This window comes from Canis lupus, chromosome 3 (assembly GCF_048164855.1).
Source record: "Canis lupus baileyi chromosome 3, mCanLup2.hap1, whole genome shotgun sequence".
Taxonomy (NCBI): domain Eukaryota; kingdom Metazoa; phylum Chordata; class Mammalia; order Carnivora; family Canidae; genus Canis; species Canis lupus.
In genome coordinates this window covers 26,516,820-26,544,453 of record NC_132840.1, presented here as the reverse complement: position 1 = coordinate 26,544,453, position 27,634 = coordinate 26,516,820, and the positions used below count along the sequence as shown (strand labels likewise).

The 27,634-nt window shown below is 49.9% G+C and overlaps 1 protein-coding gene across 2 annotated transcripts; it reads right to left on the bottom strand.

Annotated features, from left to right (window-relative positions):
* Window positions 1–7,798: 7,798 nt before the first annotated feature.
* Window positions 7,799–27,633, bottom strand: LOC140630131 (solute carrier family 2, facilitated glucose transporter member 5). 2 transcript variants are annotated; one of them, XM_072819766.1, is made up of 12 exons: window positions 27,268–27,633; window positions 20,848–20,946; window positions 20,106–20,266; window positions 18,019–18,143; window positions 13,772–13,924; window positions 10,775–10,900; window positions 10,480–10,667; window positions 10,250–10,360; window positions 9,666–9,767; window positions 9,241–9,316; window positions 8,645–8,772; window positions 7,799–8,551 (listed from the first exon to the last, which is right to left on the bottom strand). In XM_072819766.1, the coding sequence occupies exons 1-12, from the start codon at window positions 27,298–27,300 to the stop codon at window positions 8,348–8,350; spliced, it is 1,506 nt and encodes a 501-aa protein (XP_072675867.1). In that variant the 5' UTR covers window positions 27,301–27,633; the 3' UTR covers window positions 7,799–8,347. The 2 variants fall into 2 exon arrangements, with proteins under 2 accessions (XP_072675867.1, XP_072675868.1); XM_072819767.1 differs by lacking the exon at window positions 10,250–10,360 and having other exon boundaries at window positions 27,268–27,624.
* Between the last annotated feature and the right edge of the window lies 1 nt (window position 27,634).

Genomic DNA, 27,634 nt, shown 5'->3' with positions numbered 1-27,634 from the left:
TGTGTCCTGCATCATAGCTCCTTCCTTTTTTTATTGCCTACTCCCTCTCAGTACACAAACAAGACTCCTGCCCTATAAAAACCTAATATGACTCCCTCATCTCCCTTCACTGAGTTTCATTTTTTGTTCCCTTGTGCAATAAAACTCCTGCAAATAGCTAGCTGCCTGTCTTTGCTGTCTCTCCTCCATCCCACCCACTGGCCCTTGAACCCACTCCAGTCAAATGTTTGCCTCCAGCTCTCATCTCAGCTGTTCTTGTAAAGGTCATTCATGCCCTCCATGAGGTCAAAGCCATGGTCAGTTCTCCATCCTCAACTTGACTGATCAGAGGGGGCTGTCCCTCTCTCTTGACTCATATGCCTTACGAGGCCTTGGGGACACTCTGCCCTCAGGATCCTCTCCACCTAACAAGGACCCCTTCTCCTTTTCCTTTGCTTGCCTTCACCCCATCCTGATCCTTAGATGCTCCATGGTTCAGGGAGGAACCTGAACCTCCTTGACCCCAGTCTCTCTCAAGTGGTCTTCCCAGGGGAAGGGCAGTGGGACTGAGGCTCAAAGCCACAGGCAGGGAACTCAGGTGTACTTCTACCCCACCCCTCTGTCCCAGTATGCCTGGAAAGGATGGGGAAATGATTCTAAAATCATTCCCTGGTCTCCAGACAGAGGTGGGCATCCAGGCGGAGTACAAGGGGAAGGACCATGGTGGCAGCCTCCCACCTCCCACCTCCCACCTCGTTGGGCCTGTTAACCACAGCGATGTTGTAACTATACTGGAAGGTCAAGCCAAAGGCTGCGCTCAGGCTCACCAACAGCAGCGTGGGCTGGAGTCTTGGTGGGAGATGGGGCTATGGTCAGGAGCTCTGGGGGGTCACCCTCGGCCCCCGGAAATGGGGAGCAGGGAACCTACGCTGAGTCCAGCTGGAGGTGGCAGATGGCTAGGGGCAAGGATGGCCACCCAAACACTCATTCCCTCTGGAAGACCTGTCTATGCATGTCCTCTGTGCCTGGCCCTGGACCAAGTGGGGGCAGCTTCAAAGGTCCTCATGGAGCATGAGGGAGCCACCCTCAAAATTGTACACATATGCGAAATCCAAATAACAATAATGTGAGGACAGTAAGACGGAGTGATGGGTTGGAAGCCAATGGGGGCTGAGGGGCTGGGTTCGGTAGGGTGGATGGGGAATGTGCCTCTGAGGAGGAGCCTTTGGGCTGAGATCTGAATGGATGAGATGAGGCAGCCTGTGAGCTTCTGCAGAAAGAAAGTTCCAGAAGGAGGGAGCAACAAACTGACGCCCTGAGAACATACATGACTTGTCTTTTACTGCAGGACAGGCTCTCAGGAAAACCAAGACAATCACACTTCGCTGCTTGCTACAGCATCCAGGATAGCTCAGGGGTGGCTGAATTGGGGCAGGCTCTGTGGCTGCCGCCCAGGGCTCTAAAACAGCAGCTGGAGGGATCCCTGGGTGGCTCGGCGGTTTAGCGCCTGCCTTCAGCTCAGGGCATGATCCTGGAGACCCGAGATTGAGTCCCACATAGGACTCCCTGCGTGGGGCCTGCTTCTCCCTCTGCCTGTGTCTCTGCCTCTCCCTCCCTCTCTCTCTCTCATGAATAAATAAATAAAATCTTAAAAAAAAAAAAAAAAGGTAGCTGGACCATCCCCCCAAAACTTTGCTTGCCTTGCTGCTCCCCCGAGACCCACCATCCCCATCAGCTGCCTGGCCTGGCGCCCCTGGGAGTCAGCCTGGCAGACAAGAGCAAGATGAGGCACCTTCAGGGACCGGGGTGTGGGTATGGGGGGAGAACAGGACCGGGCAGAGGCTGGAGGGCAGGTGGCATCTCTGAAGTGCCCCAGCCTCCCACAGTTCACTAGCTCTGACTCAGCCCCCTGTGCTGCATCTGAGCTGAGATGTTAGGGGAAGCTACTTGCTCACCACCCCCAACCCCACTCTCTCAGAGCTGGCAACTCCCCAGGCAAGGCAGGAGCAGAGCTGTCCTCTCCTTGCTGGAAGCATTTCTGGAGCCTTCCTCTTCCCCCACAGGTTCCCTCTTCCCATAGGACAGAGATGGTGACAGTAGTCTCAGCACTTACCCCTCCTTGGGTGGAGTGGGTGGAGGAGTCCCTGTCTCCTTTATTCTCCAACCCTGTTCAGGTGAAAAACAGTGCACCCTGCTTCCGAAGCGGCACCTGGGTCCTGCTTCGCCCTGACAGCTTGTAGCACCACCCGTTTCTCCCCCGGGGCCTGCATGGCTTTATAACCCTCTGGCCTCTGGACGCTGCTGAGGGAGTGCATTTTCCTTGGACATGTTGACTGATAAGATAAGACTCACATGCTGCGTGAATTTTGTCTGTGCCTCTGCCAAGAGCCAAACCAGAAGCTCCGCAGGTGCGCCAAGGAGGGGAAAACACCATGTGCCATCGTCCCTAGAAATGAGGAGTCTTGGAAACCAGGTCGGGCCTGATGGCCTGGATGTGTTATGCTTCTCCTGTGTTATTTCTCCGTCTGCGCCTCCTCTTATGAACCTGGACTAATTGTCCATTTAGAGGAAAGAGCAAAGTAAATTAAAAAAAAATACAGTCTATTTATTTCTAATTACGCTTAGTAGTATTAAGCCATTAGAATTTTGAACAAAGGTTCATTTCAGATTCACTCTATCAGCTAAATAAAAAAAGCGGGGGTTGCCTGGCTGGCTCAATGTGTAGAGTGCACAAGTCTTGATCTCGGGGTGGTGAGTTCAAGCTCCGCGATGGGTGTAGAGATCACTTAAAAATAAAACTTTTGAAAAAAAGAGAGTGACTGAATAGCTTATGACAGCATCACCTGACTGGAAGGCCAGGCTGCTGTTTCAAAACAGAATTATGAGCATTACGTAGGAATGTGGACGCATACTGTGGACGTTATATGAAATGACCCAAGCAGAACACACGGGTGTGCGCAGGTCATGGTGTACCGAGGACATGTCACAGGGTAGAGGGGATCCTGAGTCCCTATTTCCCCTAATGCTCTGCTCATGACAATTTAGGTATTCTCTAAAGGACCAGGCTATGTTTTCTCTGCTGCAGCCCCTGCTCCTCCCAAGGCCTGGAGTCCTGATCCATTAGGAAGGCATGTATCTTTGGTCCCTGCTCTCTCAGCTGCCTAAGAACGGGCCCTGAGCCCTGGACATTTCCTTAGCGAGATCACACGGCAAGTCCAGCTGATGGCAAGACCAAGCTCCTTCCTGCTGCTCCTCCCGCTTAAAACATGCCTTCTCCCGATCGCAGGACGAATGTTGCCTCCCGGGAACATCTTCTCTGGGACCACCCTTCCAAAAGTAAGCCCCACTCATCACCTGGCACGCTCTGAACACTATCTTGAGTATTCTCTGCGATAACCTTAAGTATTTATTTACTTGTATTTTTGGCCACTAGATCCGTTATAGCCAATGCCTGACACATAGTAGGTGCTCAACAAATATTTGTTGAATGAATATCCTTGATTGACAATGTTCATCATCATGCTGCTCCCTCTTCCACTAGGTGCAAACACCTTTTCCACCGCACCTGTACAGATCTCGCCCATTCTTTTTTTTTTTTTTTTAAAGATTTTATTTATTTATTCACGATAGACAGAGAGAGACAGAGACACAGGCAGAGGGAGAAGCAGGCTCCATGTAGGGAGCCCAACGCGGGACTCGATCCTGGGACTTCAGGATCGCGCCCTGGGCCAAAGGCAGGCGCCAAACCGCTGAGCCACCCAGGGATCCCCCAGATCTCGCCCATTCTTGAAGGCTTGGCCCACTGTTGATCTTTTCTTCAAAGACCGTTCCAGAAAAAAAAAAAACAAAACAAAGACCGTTCCAGTTCACATTCATTCATTCATTCAACATCTGTGAGATGTCAGCAAGGGCCAAGCTCCCTGCTCAGATGATTAAGTCAGTGCTGAGAGCAGGCTCGGAACGAGACACACAGGTCTCCCATTCTGTCCTCTCTTATTGCCACTCCAGGGCAATGCGGTTTTCAGATCACCGGCTAGACTGTAGACTCTTCGCAGACAGAATATGCCCCACATGCGTCACCGCCGTGTTGCTCAGTCAACAGGCTGGGGAACAGCAGGAGGAGGACGAAGATGAAGCATTTGCGGGTAAGAGAGCCGAATCTCATGTGTTTCCACGGCAGCTCCCTGTCTCCTCATTCTTCCTCCAGGAACCCAGGAACCAGCCCTGGAGGGGGCAGATTTCAGATGGCAAGATCCTGTCCCACTCCCATGCCCGAGCAGGACTTTTTTCTTTTATTTTTTTTTTTAAGATTTTATTTATTTATTTATGAGAGACATACACAGAGAGAGGCAGAGACATAGGCAGAGGGAGAAGTAGGCTCCCTGCGGGGAGCCAGATGTGAGACTCGATCCCAGGACTCCGGGATCACGACCTGAGCCAAAGGCAGATGCTCATCCACTGAGCCACCCAGGCGCCCCCAAAGTGGGACTTTAGACACAGTCCACAAGCCCTTTTATAAGAAAAAGGGCCAATGTCACTGCCCTCCTGGTCCTGAAGCCTGCCTCCCAGGGGGGAGAGGGCAGTGTAGTGAGGCTTCTACAAAGAAACCTCTGCTCAGTTGATAGTTGATTTTGTGATCACGTCTTTTCTGTAAATTACATGAAATAATGCGCTTTCTTTTAAATGGTCTCTTTCTCATTATAATAGTAGTCTGGAGTTTCTCCTCCTTCTTTGTCATGTTTTTGCTTGCAAAAAAAAAAAAAAAAAAGGTGGGGGGGGAGTCCAGTCCAACGCAGTCCACTGAATCTTGTTTCTAAAGATTTTATTTTTAAGTAATCTCTATGCCCTCGAGGGGGACTTGAATGTGGGACTCGAACTGACAACCCGGGGATCAAGAGTCACATACTCCACCAACTGAGCCAGCCAGGTGCCCCTAGTCCACTGCATTTTCATCTATGAAATCTAGAAGCGTGGAACCCACTGGTGAAAGCCACCTGCCACCCGCCTGATGGGGTGATGAATGTGCTCGTTGCCTTGGGGCTGGTGACCTCTCTCAGGTATACTCTTTGCAGTGTCACCTCAGCCTCGCTCTGTTCTGCCTTTATTCACCTGAACTGCTCCCAGCAATACTCAGCCACTCAGAAAACATTCAGTGAGCCCCCGCCATGTGCCAGCCCCTGCACTTGGCACTGTGCACATTGCAGTGAGTAAACAGGGTCCGTAGCCCCCCTCTCCTCCTCCTCCTCTCTCACTTGCTAATTGCCCTGACCTTGACTGACCTTGGTCAGCATCCAAAGAACCTCCAACCTCCTGACACTTTGCAATTCTCCCAAACTATCTTTTCTCCTCCATCTTCACGTATCTTTGTTGCCACCTTGGCCCCCAGTGGTCTCCAAACCTTTTCTGTAGTACTATTCCATCAGTAATAAAGTTTTGAACACAAACCTCCAGTGTATGTGTATTTATTTTTTATAAGTTATGTACATGGACATGTCATGTGATAAAGCACACACTCAAATAGGAATCGTAAAAGGAGGAAGCAAGAAATACAGTAGCCCCCCATTATCCATGGGGGATCCACTCCCAGACCCCCCATGAAACTGTGGATAGCACCGGACCCTGGGTACACTGCTTTCTCCTATACACACATACCTGTGATCAAGTTTAATTTATAAATTAGGTACAGCAAGAAATCAACAATAAAACACAATAGTTTCACCATTATACTGTAATAGAAGTTATGTGAATGTGGTATCTGTCTTCTGAGCCCCAGAGCCACGTGTCTGATGTCCTTCTGGACATTTCTTCCATATGTCATGAGCTTTTCCATCACAACATGTCCAAAAATGTTACTATCTTCTCCCCAAACTTGCCAGTCTGTTCCCCACACCCTTCACCACTGGCATGTCAGAAACCGGGCAGGGCACCAGGTGCCTCACCTGTGAGGGCCAAGTGGTTCCTAAATCCTACAGGTCTCTCTCTGAATTCTCTCATATCTCAGCCCAACCACTGCTGGCTCTGGAGGGCCCCCCATCTCTTACCCACTGCCCCCCCCCTTTTATTACTGCCACAGCCCTCCCTCAGACCCAGTGATCACCCAACACCCAGGATGTGTGGAGGGCCCCAGACTCACTTTGACTCCCAAGGACACACACCTTTCTGGCTTCATTTCAGACAGACACGTAGGTCCCCTGAACACCTCCACAGTGCCATGTGGCTCTCACCTGGAACACCCATCCTCCACTTTCCTACTGCATCTTCTGCACTGGAGCGATCCTGTGGTCTTCCCTGGTTCTACACCTTCCTTGTGCAACCACAAGACCAAGCCCAATCCTCTCTCTTGTGTTTTCTGACCCATTAAACACATCTGTAAGTGGCTCTTTTTCTCTTTCTTTCTTTCTTTCTTTCTTTCTTTCTTTCTTTCTTTCCTTTCTTTCTTCTTTCTTTCTCTCTTTCTTTCTCTCTTTCTTTCTCTCTTTCTTTCTCTCTTTCTTTCTTTCTTTCTTTCTTTCTTTCTTTCTTTCTTTCTTTCGAGAGGGGTTGGGGAGGAGAGGGAGAAAATCTTAAGCAGGCTCCAGGACGTAGGGCTTGATCTCGACTCTGAGATCATGACCTGAGCCTAAATCAAGAGTCAGATGCTTAATTGACTGAGCCACCCAGGCGCCCCAGTATTTCTGTATGTAGCAATCTGTGTTTATATTAAGCTGAACGTGAGCTCATACTAGTATCTCCAACATTCATCTAGGGCCACATGGATCGTCCTAGGCTCCCTGTCTTGGCTTATTTGCACCAGTGAGATGGCTCCCACCATCTGTCATTCTTTTGCTTAATTGCTTAATCCCAGTTATACATGCACAGTGGTCTCTCACTGCATATTTACCTGTGGGTTTATTTGTCTTCAAGATCAATGCTCATTATCAAGCTCTTAAAAATAACTAAATACATAACGCATGCCAGCCGCTGATCTAAACACCATAAACATATTCTTTCATCCTCGTAACCATGTGAGACATCTGCTATTAGCTCTAACAGAGGAGGAAACTGACATACAGAAAAGCCGAGCAAGGAGCCCCTGTTGCACCATAACTGAGAGGCAGGACCAAGGACTTAAGCTCCAGTTTCCTGGATTCTGGAATCCCGGAGGGACCACTCCTCCATGCTAAAAGCTCCCGCGTGTGTGGCTGTTTCCTGTGCCCCCTTGCACACGGTGTGTCCCTGCAGCAGGAGGTCAAGGGTGGTCCAACCACAGTGGGGTACTATTCACTTCTGGACTCTCGCTACTCTTATAAGTTATTTAATTCATCACCTGTGGGATCCCCATCCCACCCCTACGAAAGCTGCTCCTAATTCCACCTCTGATCCACGTGGCCCCTGGCTCTGCCTCCCTCATGCGTGGGAGCAGGTCTCCATTCTATTCTCCACCCCCCTTGAGCCCCTACATCTCTAAGAAGAGCCTCTAGCTCTGCCTCATGTGTGGGGGCAGGGGCATTCCTCCTTCTCCTGACCCCTCACTTCCAGGGCCCCTTGGTGTTTGCTATGCACCTGAAGACATGCAGAGGAGCCCCAATCTTAAATTTTTAAAAATCACAACTTTGTAACCACCTCATCTCTTGCTTCTCCCCTTCTTCCTCCAAATACTGTCTGAGTGACTCCTCCACCCCAGGCTCTGTTCTAGGCAGAGGGATTCCAGGACAAGCAAAACTGGCCAAACTTACATCCTCGAGGGGCTGGTGCCGTAGCATATTTAATCTGCCTGAAGGAACAGGGAGCACCCAACCCCATGCCTTCTACCTGCTTTTAGGAAAGAAGTATGTATTGGTGAGAAGTGATCATACGTGTTTTATTGAGCATACAGAGGCAATGCCATTGTCCATCAGCGATATAATTCAGGATTAATCATCTCTGACTAAAGTCTCCACAGGGACCTGCCCCAGCTTCTCAGACATCACACTTTGTAGGACTGGTATTTCTGAAGATGGACCTGGCAAGAGGAAGGATCCCTCTGAATACAGGCCTCTGGCCCTGAGAAGACCCATGGGATTGCAGAAGAGTTCCTTTCTCTGGCCAGAGGCAGTTCCTTCCATCCCATCACTGTAGTGATGATTTTCTTTGTAAGAGCAGCTGTTATCGGGAGCTACTAACCCAGGGCTAGCCCAGCACAGCTAGACGCACCTGCTCACAGTGAATCGGGAATGGTGGGTCAGTCTGGAGAGAGACACCACAGAAGCCCTTTGGACAGTCCCAGTGGGGCCTGCATTCCACCCTGGGCTGGTCCTCATTCTGGATGCTCGCAGACAACTACTGGTCAGGAATAAAAGCCCAGAGGGAAGCTCCACACAGACCCGCTTGGCAGGCTCCTCTTCTGGAGTTACTGCCCCAAAGTAGAGAGCGGGAAGTCCTTTAGTTCCTCCTTTTCTGGGTGCACCTCTGACACCTTATTCATCTTGGTGAAAATCTGATTGATTTCCATGAATGTCTTGGCCTTGGTCTCGGGGACAACCAGGAAGATGTAGATGGTGGTGAGGAGACATATCACAGCAAAAATGATGAAGCTGTAAGCTCCAAGGCCCACCTGAGGGAAGGGGATCAGGGTTCACTTTCTCGAAAAGGTTCTCCCTTTCCCCCTTGGGGATTCGTGCATCTGGGTCCCCTGGGTCCCACTCACCTGAATGAACGGGAAGATCAAGCCCACAGTAAAGTTGGAAAGCCAGTGGACACTGCCGCCCACCATGAAGGCCGACGGCCGGGAGGACTGCAGGAAGATCTCCGTGATGAGCAGCGCGGGGATGGGACCTTGGGGGGTAGAGTGAGAGAAGAGGAAGAGCTGCCTCCTCTGAAAGCAGAGCAAGACCACACAGGGTCTTGGAGCCCCTACTGGTCAGGGCACCCAAGGCAACGGGCCCAAGGGCCAGTATGTCTCCAGTACCCCAGGGCTTGTGGAGAAGCAGGGTAAGACCAACAGCAAGAATTTGGCACCACAGGTGACACTCTGTGACGTCCCTAAAAGGGGCCATGACCACCCTCAAGGCTCTCTACGCTAATCATATGGCCCATTTCAACGCACACAGTCCAGGCTGCTTTACCACTTTAACTCTAATTATGCTCTGTCCAAACCCCTTTGCAATAAGAAGGCAGGGGGAGAAGCCTTTTGGGGGCTGTATCCGGTCTCCAAGGAGCCTCTTCCAGGGAACAGAGGTTTGTAGGGCTGATGGTGCAGGGGAAGAGATGCAGAAAGCATAGAGCCGGCTCTGGGGTACATACTGGGCCCAAGGGCGTGTCCTACGACGTAGCAGATGACACAGGCAATGCTGACATAAGGCATCCAGGATATTGTGTCCTGTGGGGAGAGAACAGAGTTGGATCACACCTGCAAAGCAGGGACAACCAGGGATGGGGAACGTCGGGGATTTGGGTCCTCAGAGGGCCAGCCGCTCTGCAAGGGCTGGAGGAGGAGGGCACCTGGCTCCTCCAACAGGCAGCACCCCCCAGAGGCCTCCAGAAAATCGGCCATCAGTGGCAGTGGGCTGCTTTGGGGTGGGGGCCCCGGGGGCTTGCAGATGGTCCCCAGGCATCTGATTCGTCGTAGCTGCTAAAAGACCATTTTGGTCTTCCCCCTCATACTGCAGTCGTGGGCTCAGGGGGTGGACAGAAGACTCCTGCCTCCGCCCGAGCCCCAGCTGCCTCACCTGCAGGGCCAGAGCGACCGTCAGCACGCAGCAGGCCGTGAAGCAGACAGAGAAGCCCAGAAGGAGCAGGAACCTGCGTCCCAGGAGCTCCACCACGAACGCCTGCAAGGGAGGGGGCGCAGGATGAGCAGAGAGGCTCAGAGCCCTGCGGACAGGAGGCCGCACCTCTGCCTGGAGCTGCCTTCCTGGGAAGCCCCCGCTCGTCCCACACACCCCTTCTGGAGGGACAGCTGTGAGGAGACGCGGGCAGGTCGTGTGCCCACTTGCCCATGTGTGTGCCCCCCAGTAGGCCCCCACGCTCTCCAGTCCAGGGGTCCCACGCATTCCTGGCACAGGTAGCAACCCTGAATGCCAGACATTGGGGAAGAGCCACTTCACGCAGTGGAAGCTTCCAGACTCGGGAGCAGGGGTCTCCACCTTGGGGGTGTTGCACAGGCTGCCTCCTAAGAGACAGGCTGTCATCTGACAAGAGCCAGAGGCTGCAGATGAGGAGACCAAGAGGCACCTCGGATCCGGCTCTTTCCTTGGCTAGGACCCTCCCCCCGCAAGATGTCCTCCATCCGTGGTGGCTGTCGCAGACTCACGGCACAGATGGTCATCAGCACGTTGACAGCCCCGGTGCCCACTGTCACATACTGGACATCATGATCGTTCACCCCGGCACTCAGGTAGATCTGGTCTGCATAGTAGTAGATCTGGAAGGTACCCAGAGGCTGGTGGGGCCCTCAGGGCAATGCCTGTGATGCCGCCACCCCCCTGATGACACCGCCCCCTGGCCCCCGAGCCCCCCAGCCCCCCAGCCCAGCCCCCATACCGCGTTCACTCCCGACAGCTGCTGGCCGCCCATGAGGATGATGATGGAGATGACCTGCCACCGCAGGGACCTCATGCTGAACAGCTTCAGCACGGAGATGAAGCCTGCCGCCTTCTCGGCCTCGTCCTCCTGCTGGATCTCCTCCATCTCCCAGTCCACGTTGTCCCAGCCTCGCAGCCTCTTCAGCGCTAACGGCAGGGAGCAGGGCGTCGGCTCAGGGTGCCCCAACTTCCCACAGCCAAGACGCTGCGGCCTCTGTCCCCTGCCCATTCTGCCCCACACAGTAAAGTCTCACCATTTCTGGCAGCTTCTTCATCCTTCTTCTGGATCAGCAGGTACCGGGGGCTCTCGGGGAAGAAGGGCAAGAAGAGGAGCTGCAGAGCCGCCGGGATGCCAGTCAGCCCGAGGAGGATCGGCCAGCCTGCAGGAGTGCCGGTGTCCACGTGAGAGCCGGCTCCAGCCAGGTCACCTGCCCTCTGCGCCCCCAGCACCTGCTCTCCCAGGTGCCACTCTGTCCCGAGACCTGGACTGGTTTCCTTAAGGGTTGGACACAGAGCTGGTGACACTGGATGCCCTCCCATGCTCTGATGCAGCATGCCACTCAGGACTCTGCTGGGGCCACCAGGACATCTGAACTAGAATGGCCTGAGCAGCACTGACCATCAGAATGAAAACCACAAACAATGCAAATGTCCGTGATGGTAGAATGGATGCACGAAACACGGTGTATTCACAGAACAGAACTCTACACTGTGCTGAAAACCTCCACAGAAGCCAAACTTGGTGGTGGGGGCAGTGGTCCACACAATGGTCCAAAACTGGATGAAGTCCAGGAATGGAAAATTAGCTTGATCTTTGCAAAAGGTGACAAAAAACTATAGGGAGATGCAAGGATGAGATGGTAAACGTCAGCACAGTTGGCTCCCCGTGGGGGTGGGAAGGCCATGGTTGAGGGGCATGCAGAAAGCTTCCAGTGGGGTGAGGTGTCTGGGAGGCCAAGTCGGTGAAGTGTCTGCCTTTGGTCCTGATTTTAGGGTCCTGGGATCAAGCCCCATGTTGGGGCTCCTTGCTCGGGGGGAGCCTGCCTCTCCCTTTGCCTCTGCCCTTCCCCTTGCTTGTGCTCAATCTCTCACTAACTCTTTGTCAAATAAATAAATAAAATATTTTTTAAAAAGCAAGCAAGCAAGCAAGCTTCTAGGGGACTGGCCTGGTTCTAGTTCCAGATCTGTGTCCAGACTGAGCACCGGTGTTTGATCTCTGACAGAGTGAAGATATGTCCATTTATGTCTTATGTGCTTCTCCTTTCTTATGTTATTTTGCACAATAAAAATGGTCCAATGAGTGAATGAGTCGTTCAGGCCCCTTCTAGGAGCTCTTAACACCTTGACTCTCCCCCGTTTCTCTTAGGGCTTGCAGTCAGTGACGATGGTGGACATCTGCATACCAGGCACTGTCCTAATGGCTCTCCGTGTGTTAATTCACTTCCCCATCACAGCCACGTCGTGAGGCAGGTGCCAGGACCAACCCCACCCCATGCCTACAAATGCAGGCACAGAGGCCACAGGCCCCGTGCCCAAGATCAGGGGCAAAGCTCAGAGCCAGACCCAGGCATGCTGAGCCCTGGGGACTCTTCACCACCTGTTATACAGACTGAGGCTCAGACTTAGGTGACAGCCTTGTGACAACCAGCGAGTCTCACTCCTGAAATGGAAGAGGAGTAAACAAAGAACACCCACATTTAGACGTCATCTTTTTCTCTCTCTCTCTTTTTAAGATTTTATTTCTTTGAGAGAGTGAGAGCAGAGAGAGCCAGCAGGGGAAGGGGCAGAGGGAGAGGGCAAAGCAGACTCCCCGCGGATTAGGGAGACCAACGTGGGGCTCAATCCCACACCCCAAGATCATGACCTGTGCTGAAGGCAGACGCTCAACTGGCTGAGCCACCCAGGCACCCCGACATCATCTTTTTCAAGTCCCATTTCAACCCCTGAACCTTCCCCCTAAGAAAATGATCCCGTGCAGTAGGTTCAGCTTCTGCCCTGCCCACTGCTCTGCTGGATGGCTCATCGTTTTCCCAACCTCCTCCCTTCCCTTTTCCTGAATCCAGGGCTCCGCTAATCCCAGACTCTGACTCAGTTGCCCTGTATAGCCCACCACACATATGGACTCATCTCCGATTTGGGCCACTGCCATCTGACTCTGGCCCCCACCCCACCCCCTACATGGAAACTCCTCTTGGAGACCCCAAACTGCCAAATCCAGACACCCTGTTGCAATCTTTTCAAGAAGATTGTCAGATCTCTTCACAACCACTGCACCGTGACTGCCTGCCTCCTGCACTGCTACTCTCATCTGGGCTTCCTTCCCTCCTTCCTTGTTCTTGAGCATCTGTTACGTGCCAGGAATTGTGCTGGAGATTCAATGATGAATAAGGCCAAAGTTCTGTCCAGAGGAAGGGCCCCAACAGGGAAATAGCCTCAAAAAAGGATGCAGGGACAAATGCAGTCCACACAACACTTGTAGTGCCCTGAACACACAGAGACTTTCTGCACTTCTGCCCCCATGCCCGTCAGGAATGCCTGTCCTCCTCTCCCGCCCGCCACAATCCTGGCTCCCAGCTGTACACTGGCAAACACTTCATGGGACACCAGGGCTCTGCACATTGCCCTGCATCCTGCTGATCATTTACGTGCCATCACTGGGAGACAGGAAGTTAGCCCTGTGACCCCTGGTCCCTGCTCCTTATGAGGGGCATTGAAAGGGGGATCAGTGTTTAACATGGACCTAGGCCCAAGTCACCTGAAGTGCATCCTAATGAGACTTCGGACATGTTATCCAATCTCTCTATGCTTCAGGTTCCACATCTGTAAAATGGGCATAATAAGTATCTGCCTTATAGAGTTATTTGGAGGGTTGAATGGAATTAAGATAAAGACATAGTGCCTGGCCCCCAATAAGCATGTTATACATTTTGGTTGGTGTGACTTTTTTTTTAAGGATTTTATTTATTTATTTGACACAGAAAGAGAGAGAGAGAAAGAGAGAGAGCACAAGTAGGAGAGCATCAGGCAGAGGGAGAGAGAGAAGCAGACTCCTCGCTGAGCAGGGAGCCCCATGCAGGGCTGGGATCATGACCTGGGATCATGACCCGAGCTGAAGGCAGACACCTAACCCACTGAGCCACCCAGGCACCCTGCAACTATCACTGCCTTTGCCTGTTACTGAGCACTTACTATATGCTGGGCTTGGGCCCTCGAGGAGGGAAGCGTGGGGTCTGCAGCCATCCTGAGCTTACCTTCTTTGTTTGCAAGGAGGTTCCGAAGACCAAAGATCTGGGCCACAAGAATGCCGACAGTGATGAAAACCTGAGGTACCACCCCGAGGGCCCCCCTCAGATTTTTAGGAGCCAGCTCCCCCAAGTACATGGGGACAACGTTGGAAGACAGACCTGTCAGGGGATGGAAGTAAAAACACCATCAGGAAACATTAGTCTGAGAGAGATCAGCTGCATCTCCAAACACACTTGTTCTTATCCAGTAATCACATTAGTTGGGCTGAAACTTTTGTCTCAAGGAGGCAAGAGTAAGCAAACACCTCTTTTAATTCTTCATCCTTTAAGCAATGGGGAAAAGAGAAAATAGTCTGAACCAAGGAAGTTCACAGACAAGCACCCTTGGTTTTCAACACGTGTCACCAGGGGCAGGGGACATGGGTGGCCTGACCTCTGGGCTGCCCTCCTACCTGGCTTCATGTCAGGGAAGAAAAGCCCAGGTGTGGTCTGGCACCTTGTCCTCTCTGGCTCCTTGGGAGAGTCTGTTCAGATGAGGCCAAGGACCCCTGCCCACCGGCTCCACCTTCTGAGAAGGTATATCACGTAACAAACTGATGCACAGATGCCCACATAGACACCGAAGCACTAACTCTATTTATTAGTAAGCATGACAAATGTAAATATATATCGTAAAATAATTGCTACCTCAGATTTCTGGAATCCCCACTATTTAAACTTTTAAGTTTTCTCATCTTACTGAAACAAGAAAGAATAGGTGGAACTTAATTTTATAGGCTCTAAAGTATTTTCACATATATCATCCCATTTAATTCTCCCAAAAGCCCAACAAGAGGCTGAGAATCTTGGATGGAGGTCAGCTGGGTTGTTAGTACCCCAAGGATGGGACACCCAGTCACGAGTCAGGCTGGGTCTCCAAGGGATGAGGGTCTAAGAGGAGGCTCCAGCCACAGGGAGGCCAAGGGGAACCGTGTAGGGCTCATGGAGATTGGAGCTGCTGGCAGCGGGTGGGTATTTGATGACATCCATACAGGAAGGAATCTTTTGAGAGCCAAGTGTTCAAGCCTTGCGATTCTGCCCAAGGATATCTGCTTAGTGTTTTAAAAGAGGCTTGCTGTTCATTCACATTGGCTCGTCCCAGTTGTCGGAGCAAAGAGGGGCAGCCTTTGCAGCAGCTCTGAGAAGTCTGGTGGGGTGTGCTGTGGGGAGACCCTTGCCGGCCTAGTGCCCAAAGGGCTGGGAGGAGGCAGGGGCCCTTGACGGGTGGGCTCCTTGGTCACCACTCAGAGCCCAGGGTGGGGAAGCCCACATCTCAGCAGCAAGTCACTTAATTAGGGACAAAATCAAAGAAGCAAACATCAAGAGGTTTGTGAAGAGATGGGTCCTCTTCATGCTCGTGCGAAGCAGTCTCTATTCTGAGACTCCACTGGGCAATCCCAGCTGGCCCATTCGGACAGAGTCCGGGAAAGTGGCTTTTACATTTGAAATTCCTTCGGTGAATGTGCCTGGCGCTCTTGCCACGCGACTTGGCCAACAGTGAGCCGGTGAACTGAGCATCTCAAGTCCCACTGTCTGTCCCTGCACTGCCGTTGTCCCATACCCCCTTTGGCAGAGCAGCTGTTCACTTCCTTTTTAGGAAGTCTGAGTAGCATGCTGCTGGCTCACACACCTTCCTGACTTTTTCCAGAGCCATGTGAAAGAATTAACTACAAATGCATTATGACCTCAGATCCAAACATGATCTGAGGACCCAGGAAACTCCTGACACCTTTTCAGGGGGCTTGTGAGATCAAAACTATTTTCCAACCATCCTAGATAGTGCCCTGTTCACTCTTGTCCTCGTGAGCACACAGTGGAGCATTCCAGCGTCTACACAACCAGCAGGGCACAGAAGCAGGTCTGAGAAGCCAGCTGTCTTCTATGAAGCCAGACGTTAAAGAGATTTGCAAAAAATGTAAAGCAATGCCACTCTTCTCACTAAGTTTTTTGTTGTTTTGTTGTTGTTTTGGCATACACAACTCTTCTCATAGAGACGTGTAATGGCTTTCTGTTGCCATTTAAGTCAATTAAATGAATATTTGTTGGTTGCAATTTCTAAATGGCAAATATTGACCAATACAACCCACATGAGAAAGAAGCTCTTTGGAACCCTCAATAATTTTAAGAGTGTAAGAAGGGCCTGAGGCCAACACGTTTGAGAACTGCTGACTTCAAAGTCATGCTTATTTAAGAGTAAAGGTTGGGAGTTTTGTGATTTGTTCTCTTTTGGAGTCTAACATTTCCCTGTTGGGACCAACTCTGAAGTGCCGGATGGTCAACAGAAAAGGGCCTGCCTGCACCTGCCCACTGCTGACACCTGCCAGAAATCAGCCCTGTTTCATTAGCTGAGTTCCAGCAGGGGTGGCAGGAGGCAGGAACAGGGCCAGGCACCCTCAGGGCTCAGGCCTCAGGCCATCCAGCGCTCTCAGGGAAAGCTGTACCAGAGTAGCTTGTCATGGGGCTTATCACTTTCCTTGACAGGACCTCTTCTCTCTTCAGGGATCTTATTTTCCTCTTCTCCTGGACTCCACAGTTCCTCAACATTTCCCCTAACACTACCTCCTCACCATCTCCCCCATTGTCCACTAGCACCAGCTGAGGGACTTGCTGGCTTCCAGCCAGCTCAATCATTTATCCTCATTCCCATACTTGAAGGAGAAGATGAGAGCTGCTGGCACTGCCAGGACCAGGTGCAAGGTTGCTGGCAAGGCACCCAGGATGCAGCATTTTGGGGGCGCCCACCCTGGATGCCCACCCTGAAGGCAGGCACACGGCCCCGAAAGTAGGTGTCCTGCTCACTCCCACCAGCCCTGGGAAGTACAGTCTACAAAAGAATGTCAGGTTGGGGAAAGGCCCCACACATAGATTTAACCCCATCTCTTCAGTCTGAAGCAATTATGGGGGAGCTTCCTATGACCACCAAAGGATGGCCTCCAAGGATAGCTTTGGAGGGTTTGCAAAATAGCTCTGGGACTTATGAAGCGAGAGACCCCAGTGAGTCATTGCCTTGGAGGAGTAAATGAAAACAAACCCCTGAAAAGCCCATCGCAAACATCACATAAAAGTTGTGATCACATTCCCCATAAAAGTTGAAAGGCTGCTCTCATTAAGAAGGATTCATGGGGGCAGCCCCAGTGGCCCAGTGGTTTAGCGCCGCCTTCGGCCCGTGGCATGATCCTGGAGACCCAAGATCGAGTTCTGCATCGGGCTCCCTGCATGGAGCCTGCTTCTCCCTCTGCCTGTGTCTCTGCCTCTCTCTCTGTGTTTCTCATGAATAAATAAATAGAATCTTTAAAAAAAAATAAAAGAAGGATTCGTATGTTGGATTGTTAGTCAACATGCTTTTTTTGACCAAGACCCACTAAAAAAACAGAAACCTGTTTTATATTGCAACCTGATTTTCACACCCGTATAGATAACCAAAACGAAAGTTGCAGAAGACAAGTCTTATCTCTACAGCACACGACACAGTCTACTCTGCCTAGAACAAGAAAATGCAGCTCACTAATCAAGGGTCACCACCCACTCACCGTCCCTCCTGCAGTTGAGAAAACACAAAGATAAAGGACCAGACGGGAAGCGAGCTTCTGAACAGAATTCTGTATTTCTGACTTTCACAGAACGGCTCTCTTCACCAGAAGCGGCACAGGGATGCTCTGCCCTTGGCCACCCCTGAGACTAAGTCCCCGATCCAGAGTCTGGTTCAGGGCAGAGGCAGAGGAGCAGCCTCCATCTCCATCCTTCAGGGGTCCCAGAATGGTCTGGACCCTGGTGCCTGCCCCTCCTCATTGATTATCCTTTTTTTTTTTTTTTTTTTTTTTTTTTTTAAGTATTTTGTGTATTCATAGGATACCTTAAACTTAAAGTCATATGAATGACATGAGGGTTGGGAAGGAGGAATTGGAAATATAAGGTTGCAAGTTCTTTTATGTAATGTGTGAAGCCGTTTATTATTGATTGAAAAGTACACTCTAACCATTTGTAAATGTACATTTTAAATCCTACGCTGACCACTAAAAAAATCTTTAAAATAAGATATAGAAAAAAATAAAATAAGACATAGAAATAATATACCAATAGAGGAGATAAGATGGAATTGTTTTAAAATTTTAAATAATTATTTTAAATTAAATTAAATAATTGTTTTAAAATTTCAACTCAGGTTCTCGATCATCCTAAATTACAGAGTGGTAGCACAGGGTAGTATCATTTACCTGCACATATTCCCACCAAAAGTCTGGACAAAATGATCATCTCAAACGACCGGGCGACCTCACTGCACCCCATTAAGATGGCGGGAACTATGGAAAAGATGTTGTTGAAGAGCAAGGTCCCTTTCCTGCAGAGGAGGAAATCTCAGTTAGCCTGGGTGCAGGATTCACTTATTCATTTAAAAGATAGATGTTCACCAACTGTCCGCCCAGTTACAGCATCAGGCTCTGTGGCTGCTTTATGCTCTCTGCAGTCGAAGACTGACAGGTCAAGTGCACAGCCTGGTGTGGGAACATTCTCTCTGTGAGACAGTGGAAATGACCACAGTGCACAGCACATCAGTGGTGGGGAGCAGAAGGAAAGAGCCACATAGTACAATACACTCAAGGGTTTTTGAAATCATTAACTCTCATGATGTTAGTGTAATCTTGAAACCAGATCGGATAAGGACATTAGACGGAATGGGTAGGCCAACCTCACTTATATCACATAGATGGAAAAATTGTGCATGAAATATTAGCAGACTGAATTCAACAGCATATATAAAAATCTTTTAATGTTTTAAAAGGCCAAACAAGGAATGCCTGGGTGGCTCAGTGGTTGAGCATCTGCCTTTGTCTCAGGGTATAATCCCGAGGTCCTAGGATCGAGTCCCACATCGGGGTTCCCAAATGGAGCCTGCTTCTCCCTCTGCCTATGCCTCTGCCTCCCTCTCTCTATGTCTCTCATAAATGAATAAATAAAATCTTAAAACAGAAAAACACCAAACAAAATAAAATGCCAAATCTGGGAAAAGCAAAATTGTAATATTTTACAAATTACAGACAATCATTGTGACTCCAGATAGATAGGGAAGGCTGTCATCAGACACAAAAAGCAAAAACCGTAAAGGAGAATTAAGTCTGTCCACTCGAACATTTAAACATCTTGTATGAAAAAGATGCTATGTGTGTGATTAAGCAATAAAGCAAGAGATCAAGAAAATACTTGCCTGATACAACAGTATTATTTGGACATGCCCAGAGATGGAATTTCCTCCTGGCTGTATAATCTTGGCTAAGTTACAGCATAGGAAAATGTTTTCCTATTTTGAAAAAGGAGACGGGGCTTTTGTATGGATTGGAAGAATTAATAACCCTAAAAGTGTTCAGGATAGAGCCTGGCACAGAGGAACCCATCAATAAATTGTTGGTTGCTACTGTTATATAAGGAACAGATCCTTAGGAAAACCACAAACAACTGAATAGCATTTATCATCTTCTCAGGCAGACAGCTGGACAAGCAACTGTCTGCTCCATCTGTGGACCAAAAGGACCAACGGACCAAAGTCCTTTCCTTAAAAGACTCATCCTTCAAACCTGTGATTGATTAACGTCCTGGCCCCCAGGGAAAACTGCTCAGTTCAACACCAAACTCCCAGGAAGACCTTAGGATTTTAGATCCCAAAGCAGAGGTTGTATGTTTCTAATCTCATACTCTTTTTGAAAAATATTGGAGAAGGCACTGGGTTCTGGTCTTGACTCTTGAGCTAAAGAGATCTGTGGCCAGGAAGACAATTTGACCTTACCTAGCCTCTGAGCTTGTCTGCCAAGGGAAAAAGCTGGTGGGGTGGGACTCTTAAATACTCTTAATAACAAAACCACTTTTTCATGCCCATGGAATTTACACCAGGGAGTGTGATGTCTTAAGGACCTTTTTTTTGGAATCAAACATTAGAGATCAAGAATCTCTAATGTCTCTAGAATTAGTGGCAAAAATTGAGTCTCAGTCAGTTAAGCATCTGTCTGCCTTTGGCTAGGGTCATGATCCCAGAATCCTGGGATCGAGTCCTGCATTAGGCTCCCTGCTCAGCTGGGGGCCTGCTTTCCTCACTCTCTCTCTCTGCTGCTCCCCCTGCTGTACTCTCTCATTCTGTCAAATAAATAAAATCTTAAAAAAAAGAAAAGAAAAGAAAAGAAAACAGAAATCATCAGAGCAGTTATTACCTAGTTTTACAAACAAACAAAAAAAAACCATTTCAGTTTTGGCTCTCGGTTTTAAATGGTTGGGATCTAGGAGCTTCAGGAGCTGGGAATTCACATCGCCTTACCTGCCAAGTTTATTCACCAAGGGGCCGACCATGAGGGATCCGATGAAACCTCCAAAGGGGAACATGGACACGGAGACAGACCACAGCAAGGTCAAGGAAAACTCATTTATGTAGTTATTGTTACGTTCAAAATAGGTCTCATTATAAAATGCTTTCATGAGCTGGAGAACAAAGAAGAAGAGAGTGCCACAATAACTTGACCTGGTTTTGCAAAAAGAATCCCGTAAGCTGGTGGGCCAACTGACAGATGGCCTGGGCACTAGTAAAGTGAAAGGGAAAAAGGATGAAGTTGTATGAACAGCAATTAGCCCGGGCACCAGCACAGGGAGCTGCCAGGCCTCTGATAAGCACACTTCCCCCCAAGTTCTGAATTCCAGTCCTCTGGTCCTTTGCATGAGCCCTGATCCTCCAGAATCCTCGGGACAGTGCAAGGCTGCAGAAGACCAGAGCCCCCACCCGTAATCCCGAGGCCAGCCCCAGCATGCACAACCAGGCCTGGCTCTCCAGGAGAAGCTGAGGCCGGGGGCACTGGGCCCATCCCCGTGGTCCTGTGCCCACCAGTCACTCTCCTGGGCTTGTGCTGTGTGTCTCATGGGTATTTCCCTCTCCTGTTACCTGAGGACACACTGTGTGCCCGGGTGTGCACCTATTGCCACCCTTGTGGACATGCCCAGGCCCAGGGAGCTCCAAGCCCCCCTCCTCGTTTGTGGGTGGCTGTGTCTCACTCACCCCAGGGACCTACCTCGGCAGGGGAGTTAACGGCAGCCACGTTGTACCCATACTGGAAGGATGACCCAAAGGCCGCTATCAGCGTCGCCAGTGAAAGTACAAGTGTCAGCCTCTGCGGGAGGAGGAGAAATCCTGGCTCAGGTCATAGGAGGCGCTGGGGTTCAAGGGAACTCCTGATTTACTCCGATGTCACATAGAAGGATGCCAGAGAATCTGAAGATCCGTAGTCTTTCGACTGCTCCCTATCTTGAAGCCTACCTCTACCCACCTAACCTGGTAGGTTCCCTGAACCGTAGCACTTAGGGCCAGATAATTCTTTGCTCTGGGGAGCTGTCCTGTAGGCACTATAGGGCCACCTGTCCCCTACCTGTGACAACCCAGAGTCTCCAGACATTGCTAAATGTCCTCCGGGCTGGGGGGAGGCAATTGCCCCTGAGAACCGCCGGGTCAGAAATACACCGAAGGCTCACCTACGCCAACACTCTACCTCATGTCTGAAATGCTTCCATAACATTCCTACCACGGGGCTGTATGTGCTGACAGTAGCAAATGCACTCAAGTCCTGCCTTAAACACAAACTCCCCTAAAAATCAAAAAGAAGAAAATGTGAACAATTTTAATTGTTTCTTGAGGGCCACTGATTAACTTTCTTTAGCCTCTGGACTTTTGATGGAACAGGCACACAGAGAGAAAATATATAAATCCAGGTTTCTGGGGACTCAAACACCGGTGTTCTGTGATCATATCCCCCTTTGATACATGAGGAAAATGAATACTTATTTAATGGCAAGAGGAAGTCATTAGCAAGATCATGAAAAGCTGGAGAAAAAAGTGGAAAAAGCTTCTCTTAGAATCTATGGATTCTATAATATGTTTGCCCATTGCCGCTTGCTAGCTTAATTGCAAGAATCTCCAGTTTCCTTATCTTCAAAAGGAAGGTCATCACACTCCCTCAGAGCTGTTACAAGGTTGAATTATGAAACTGTAGAGCTATGGAGGTGAATCCACAGACCAGGGCCTGGACGCAGCTCTCAGAAGCCTCCCCTGAGCACCTTCATCCATGTGCTCCCATGGAGGCCCCATCCAGGGGACACATGCCCCCCATGGCAGCCGAGGCGCTCAGGTCTTCCTCCCGGCAGTGCCTCTGCAGCGAGTTAAGTGAAGAGCAGGGCAGGGAGAGAACCTGTAGCCATCCCTGCCTTGTCCTGGTGCCCTGGAGAGCACGAGCTGGTGCTCCATACAGCAGGAGCAGGAGCAAAACCTGCAAGGAGCCCCCATAAATGAAACCTCGCCCTTCCCCTCCCTCCACCAAATGAATGAACAAATGGTTAATTCAGCAGGAAATTTCTGATAAGGGAGATAAGAGCTGTGGGCTCCAGTTTCCAGCCTCTCCTCAACCTCCACCATCCCCTAAAGGCAGGTGCATAAACAGGCACATGCACACACACACCCCACCCCAGATGCAGGACGGGGCTGAACTAGCTCACCTCCCACCTGAAGTGCTCTGGGCAGTCACTCAAATGCGAGCCAGGCATTGTTCTAAGTGCTGGGGATACAGCGGAGAACAAAACAAAGTCCCTCCCCTGTGGCTGTTCTATTGCTTGATTTCGTGGAAGGAAGGAAGGAAGGAAGGAAGGAAGGAAGGAAGGAAGGAAGGAAGGAAGGAAGGAAGGAAGGGGGAAGGAAGGAGAAAAGTGATAAAGTTTTCCTCTTCTAATTCTTTTCTAGGTAAATGATTAACTAGAAACACAACAGGCTTCACTCATGCCTCCAACCGCAACTCCTGACCACTTTCTACTTTGATGGGTCCTATGGTTTGAAGTCCTTAGCAAAGCTCTGCTGGGGAGCTGGCTGGTGCCCCAGAATGCGGGAGGCTGCCAGGCGTCCTGGACAGCCAGCAACCTGACAGCTTTTATGAGATCCCAGGAAACATTATCAGAAAGAACTCGGGCTGTAGAGTCCCTAAGCATAGGGCGCACAATTTAACTTCTATGCTTTTTGTCTTCCTCCTTGAATTCAAGAATGTGCCATAGGCACATGCAGGCATAGGGTCTATGGACCTGTAGGAGTCAGGGGTTACCCTCTGTCGAAACAGCAAAGACATTCTGGGTAGGTTCTCACTGACCACGCTGGTCCAAACGCCTTCATTCATTAAACAAATAGTGGTTGGCAGCTGACTATATTCCAGACACCACGCTACAGTCTGATGAGCAGATCAGCTGCCCTCAACATCATGGTCCAATGGGGAAGGTGGATATTTTTAAAAAGACATAGTATTTTAATAGTTTAACTATAACTGTAGTGAGCTCTACAAAGAAAAAAAACCCAGAAATGGTTTAAAAGAGGTGTCAGAAGTGTCAGGGAAGAGGGGCTCAGGTGGGGCATGGCTGAGCCAGGGGCAGAAGTACCAGCTCTGAGGACCATTTAGGGAGCAAAATCAAAGCACTGGTACCCCATCAGGAAAATGCAAATCGAAGCTACAATGAGATACAGCTTCTCATTCACAAGGATGGTTAAAATCAATAAGACAAGTAGTAAAAAGTGTTGGCAAGGGGAAGATTGGGACCCTCTCGTGTTGCTGGCAGGATTGTATGATGATGCATTCGCTTTGGAAAGCCTCACAAAGTTCAACAGAGTAACCGTACGACCCAGCAATTCCACACACAGGTGTGTACCCAAGAGAAACCAAAACTTGTTCACGCAAACAGGTGAACACAAATGTTCCTGGCAGCGTTATTCATAGCGGCCCCAAAAGGGAAACGATCCAAATGTCCATCAGTTGAAGAATACACCAACAGGTGCAGGACATCCATGCAATGGAAGATGATTTGCCCAAAGGAAGAGCAAAGGACACACACTACAAGTGCCCTTCAGCACTGCAAGGCGCTGAGCCTCGAAAGTGTGCTAAGCGAGAGCAGCCAGTCACACTGTCTGCCTCCATCTTTGTGAAATGTCCAGAACAGACAAATCCACGGAGACGGAAGGTAGATTGGTGGTTGCCAGGGGCTGGGGAGAGATGTGGATCACTGCCGGTGGGTACAGGGTTCCTTCAGGGTGATGGGAATGTTCTAAACTTGATCATGCTGATGGTTGCCCAACTGTGAATATTCATGGGTATATTTTATCCAAATTGCATACTTTTTTAAAAAAGATTTTATTTATTTATTCATGAGAGAGAGAGAGAGAGGCAGAGGGAGAACCAGGCTTCATGCAGGGAGCCCGACGTGGGACTCGAACCTGGATCTCCAGGATCATACCTCGGGCCGAAGGCGGTGCTAAAACCACTGGGCCACCAGGGCTGCCCAAAACTGCATACTTTCAAGGGGTAAACTGCATGATCTGTGAGTTATGTTCTCAGTAAAGGTACTATATGTAAAAAAAAGCATGTAAAAGAAAACCATGGTTTAAGCTTTCTTCTTTTTCTTCCATCTATCTTTCTTTCCTTCTTTTCTTTCTTTCTTTTTTTCTTTCTTTCTTTCTTTCTTTGGAAAAAGAAAAAGATCAAATATTGAGCTGGATTAGGGCATGAGCGAGAGCCACGCAGGTCTTCCAGCAGCTTATATAAATGACAAGTGGCCTTCAGACATGAAGGGGGGGGGGCGTGTATCCTCAGAGGCCAAGGGGAGCCATGACTCAGCTTATGCTTTTGGGAGAAATCGCACGTTCTTCATGCTCACAGTAAACTGGCTTCCTGTTTCATAACCATGAACACATTTTGAGACTTAGTAAAATAGTGGCCTTCGGGGTCCGTCTTCCAAATGGGTGTGATTCAAGGCTGCTGGGAAGGGAGCCCTGCCCCAAATGAATCCCTTTGGGAATTTGCTTCCTGGATCCATTCCCGCTGTCTGGGATCTCCCAGAAAAACACACACATCTCCAGAAAAATTAGTTCTTATGAATTATTAACTCTGAATCACTTTCTCACACTATTGATCCCAAAGTTCACAAACGGAAAGGGAGGGACAGAGAGGTGCCTTGTCTTGTGGCCATGGTGGTTTAGAGCACCGGGCAGAGTGAGGGGGGAGCCCACGAGCCTGGGATCGGATCCCAAGCTCCTGCTGCTCGCTGGGTGGACCTGGGCCAGTTACTGGACTTCTCTGTGTCTCAGATCCTTCACCTGTAAAAGGGGGAACCATACTCCCTCCCTCATAGGACTGATGTGAAGAATGGATGAGTTTATACCTGAAAAACACTAGAGCCACACCTGGCTTAGAGTAAGTGCTACACACAGGCTTGCTATCATCATGAGCAGCGATAGAGTCAGAAAGGAGGTTACCTGTTCCAAGATGCTAGGTGTTTTGATGGTGGATGTACCCTCTAAAATTATGTGCTTTCATTTTCTAAAATGCTTGGACTTCCCCCCCCCTCCAGGCCAAGAGTCCTTTCCCTTGGTAAAAAGTCCTTGATGCCCATTGGTTAGATTCTCGTCTTTTCTTTTTACTTATGAAGAACCCAAAGGCCAGTGAGCCCATGGTCACACAGCCAATGGGGGACAGAGAGCTGGACCCCCTCCATCAGCGCACACAGTCCCTGCTTTCTGCAGGCTTCCCAGGGGCTCCCACTTTCCCTCACCTCCTAACCGCCCCCCTTCACTCAATAATCTGCAGATTCTTACCAGCAGCCACCATGGGAATCATTTTGTTTTCGGGTATCCCAGGAAGCCCAGCACGTGTCCTGGCTTTTGTCCAAAGGGGCAGGTCTGCCCTCAGGCAGCCAGGAAGGGATAGCTTTCATCCCATCTGCCACTGGAGGAGGCTTCCTCCCTTGGAGAATCCAGGGAGCCTACACCTTCTGCTTGTGACCATTTTAATCATATCCTTTCAAAATGTGTTGCTTCTTTTCAGGGACCACCATGCGGGGTGTTCTTCTGCAGCCTCACCCAGGGGCACAGATGGCCAGCATGTTCCTCTTTGAAGAGAGGGCACAGAGCAGCTGAGGGCCTCTCCTGACCCCTGAGCCCCTAAGTTCTTGTCACCGCACAGTCCCTTTTATATAAAATAGGGGGGTTAACACTGAGCAGTATAATGATTCCTTAGTTGTCACGAGAGTCTAACAAGATCCACGTAAAGGTGCTCAGCAACCTGGAAAGCTCTGATTCTCTGGGTACGAGAACACCTCTAATGAGAAGGGACTAGGGATGTTACTCAACATTCTGCAATACTCAGGCCAGCCCCTCACAGCAAAGAATCTTCTGGCCCCTGGGGTGCCTGAGTGGCTCAGTGGTTGAGTGCCTGACTTTGGCTCAGGTCGTGATCCCAGAGTCCTGAGATCTGCCTCTCCCTCTGCCTAAGTCACTGCCTCTCTCTCTCTCTCTCTCATGAATAGATAAATAAAATCCTTAAAAAAAAAAAAAAAAAAAAAAGGAAAAGAAAAAAGAATCTTCTGGCCCCAAATGCCATTAGTGCCCTGCTCTAAAGGGTGAGCAAAGTAATATCAGTTATGGGGGAATCATGATGTACCAGGTAATTTGAGTACATTATCTCATTATTTGCTCCAGCAGCCCTATGAAGCGGTAGGGTTATCATTCCCATTTTACAGATGCAAAAGCTGAGGCACAGAGCAGTTAAATAACTTGCCCAGGTTCCCACAGCTAGAATAGGATGGAGCAGGAACGGAACCAGGTGCTTCCAGCTCCAAAACCTGCTCTTAACCCACGAGCTACAGAGCATGCTCTCAACTTGTCTGTGCTAATGGTCTCACATCCATGCCCGGTTCAGTAATAATCTGCACAAATATGTACCTCTGCTGCCACAAATACAAGCAAAAGCTGTTGCAGCAAATAAAATGCAAATTCCTTGAAAGCGTTCATAGTAAATTCATAATCTTTCTATCATTATGTATTTTCTTCAATGGGGAGACTCTCAAAGTACAATGGAAATGCTTTGAGTGAGGGGAGTGGGGTAGGAGGCAAGAGATCCAGAAACCAGGGAGCCTCTCATCTAAAAGGCTGGGAATCTCTGCTACAGATCTGAATTCGATTCGAGTCCCGCACAGTCTTTTCTGTGCCCACCTTCCTGCCATGTCGGCCCAGCCATGTGACTTGCCGAAAAACCTAAAGAAGATGTTTCTGAAGCCAAAATCCGAGCAGATCAAAATGCACCTCGCCAGCAACATGTAAGGGTTTTGTGGCTGGTTGCAGAATGCCTGCCCTTCAAGCTTTTCTGGGGGAGGCAGTGGGGACAACTTAACCCTTTGCATCTCTTCAATTTGGTTGCAGGGATTTTTCAAAGCTGTTCCAGTAGAATGATCCCCGAACAATCTCTACATCTCAATATCCCCTAAATCTGTCCTCTAGTCCCTGTCTAAGTGAACTCTGAGCAGCACCTTCCTTCCAAGAGAACCCCACCACCACCGCCACCCCCACCCAGCAATGCGGAGCAGGCCCCGGCAGCAGGCTGCTTCGTGCTCCCTCCTTTGCTGGGAGGCCCACTTACCCCCTCCTTCTTGGTTGGATCCTGTTGCTCCATCTTCGGTCTGCGAGCGTGGAGTGCTGCTTACTTCCTTTCAGCCAAAATAACAAATGCACTGAATAGAGGGAGAAGACATTCTGGCTGTACTTTGGCCGTGCCAAGTAACAGCCAATAGCATTTTTATAGCCAGCCCGAGACCGAATAACCCTTTCGGGAGTCCAGAGGTGCGTCTTCTTTCACTTCTTTTAAATGAACCGTCTGGGGTTTCGCTCAGCAAGCGGGCGCCCCCCCCAGGAGCGCAGGCACCGCGCCTTCCTGATTGGGACAGTCTGTGGTACGTGCTCCCTGCGAAAGCCTCCACTAGGCAGGCTCGTGATGAGTGACTGGAAGG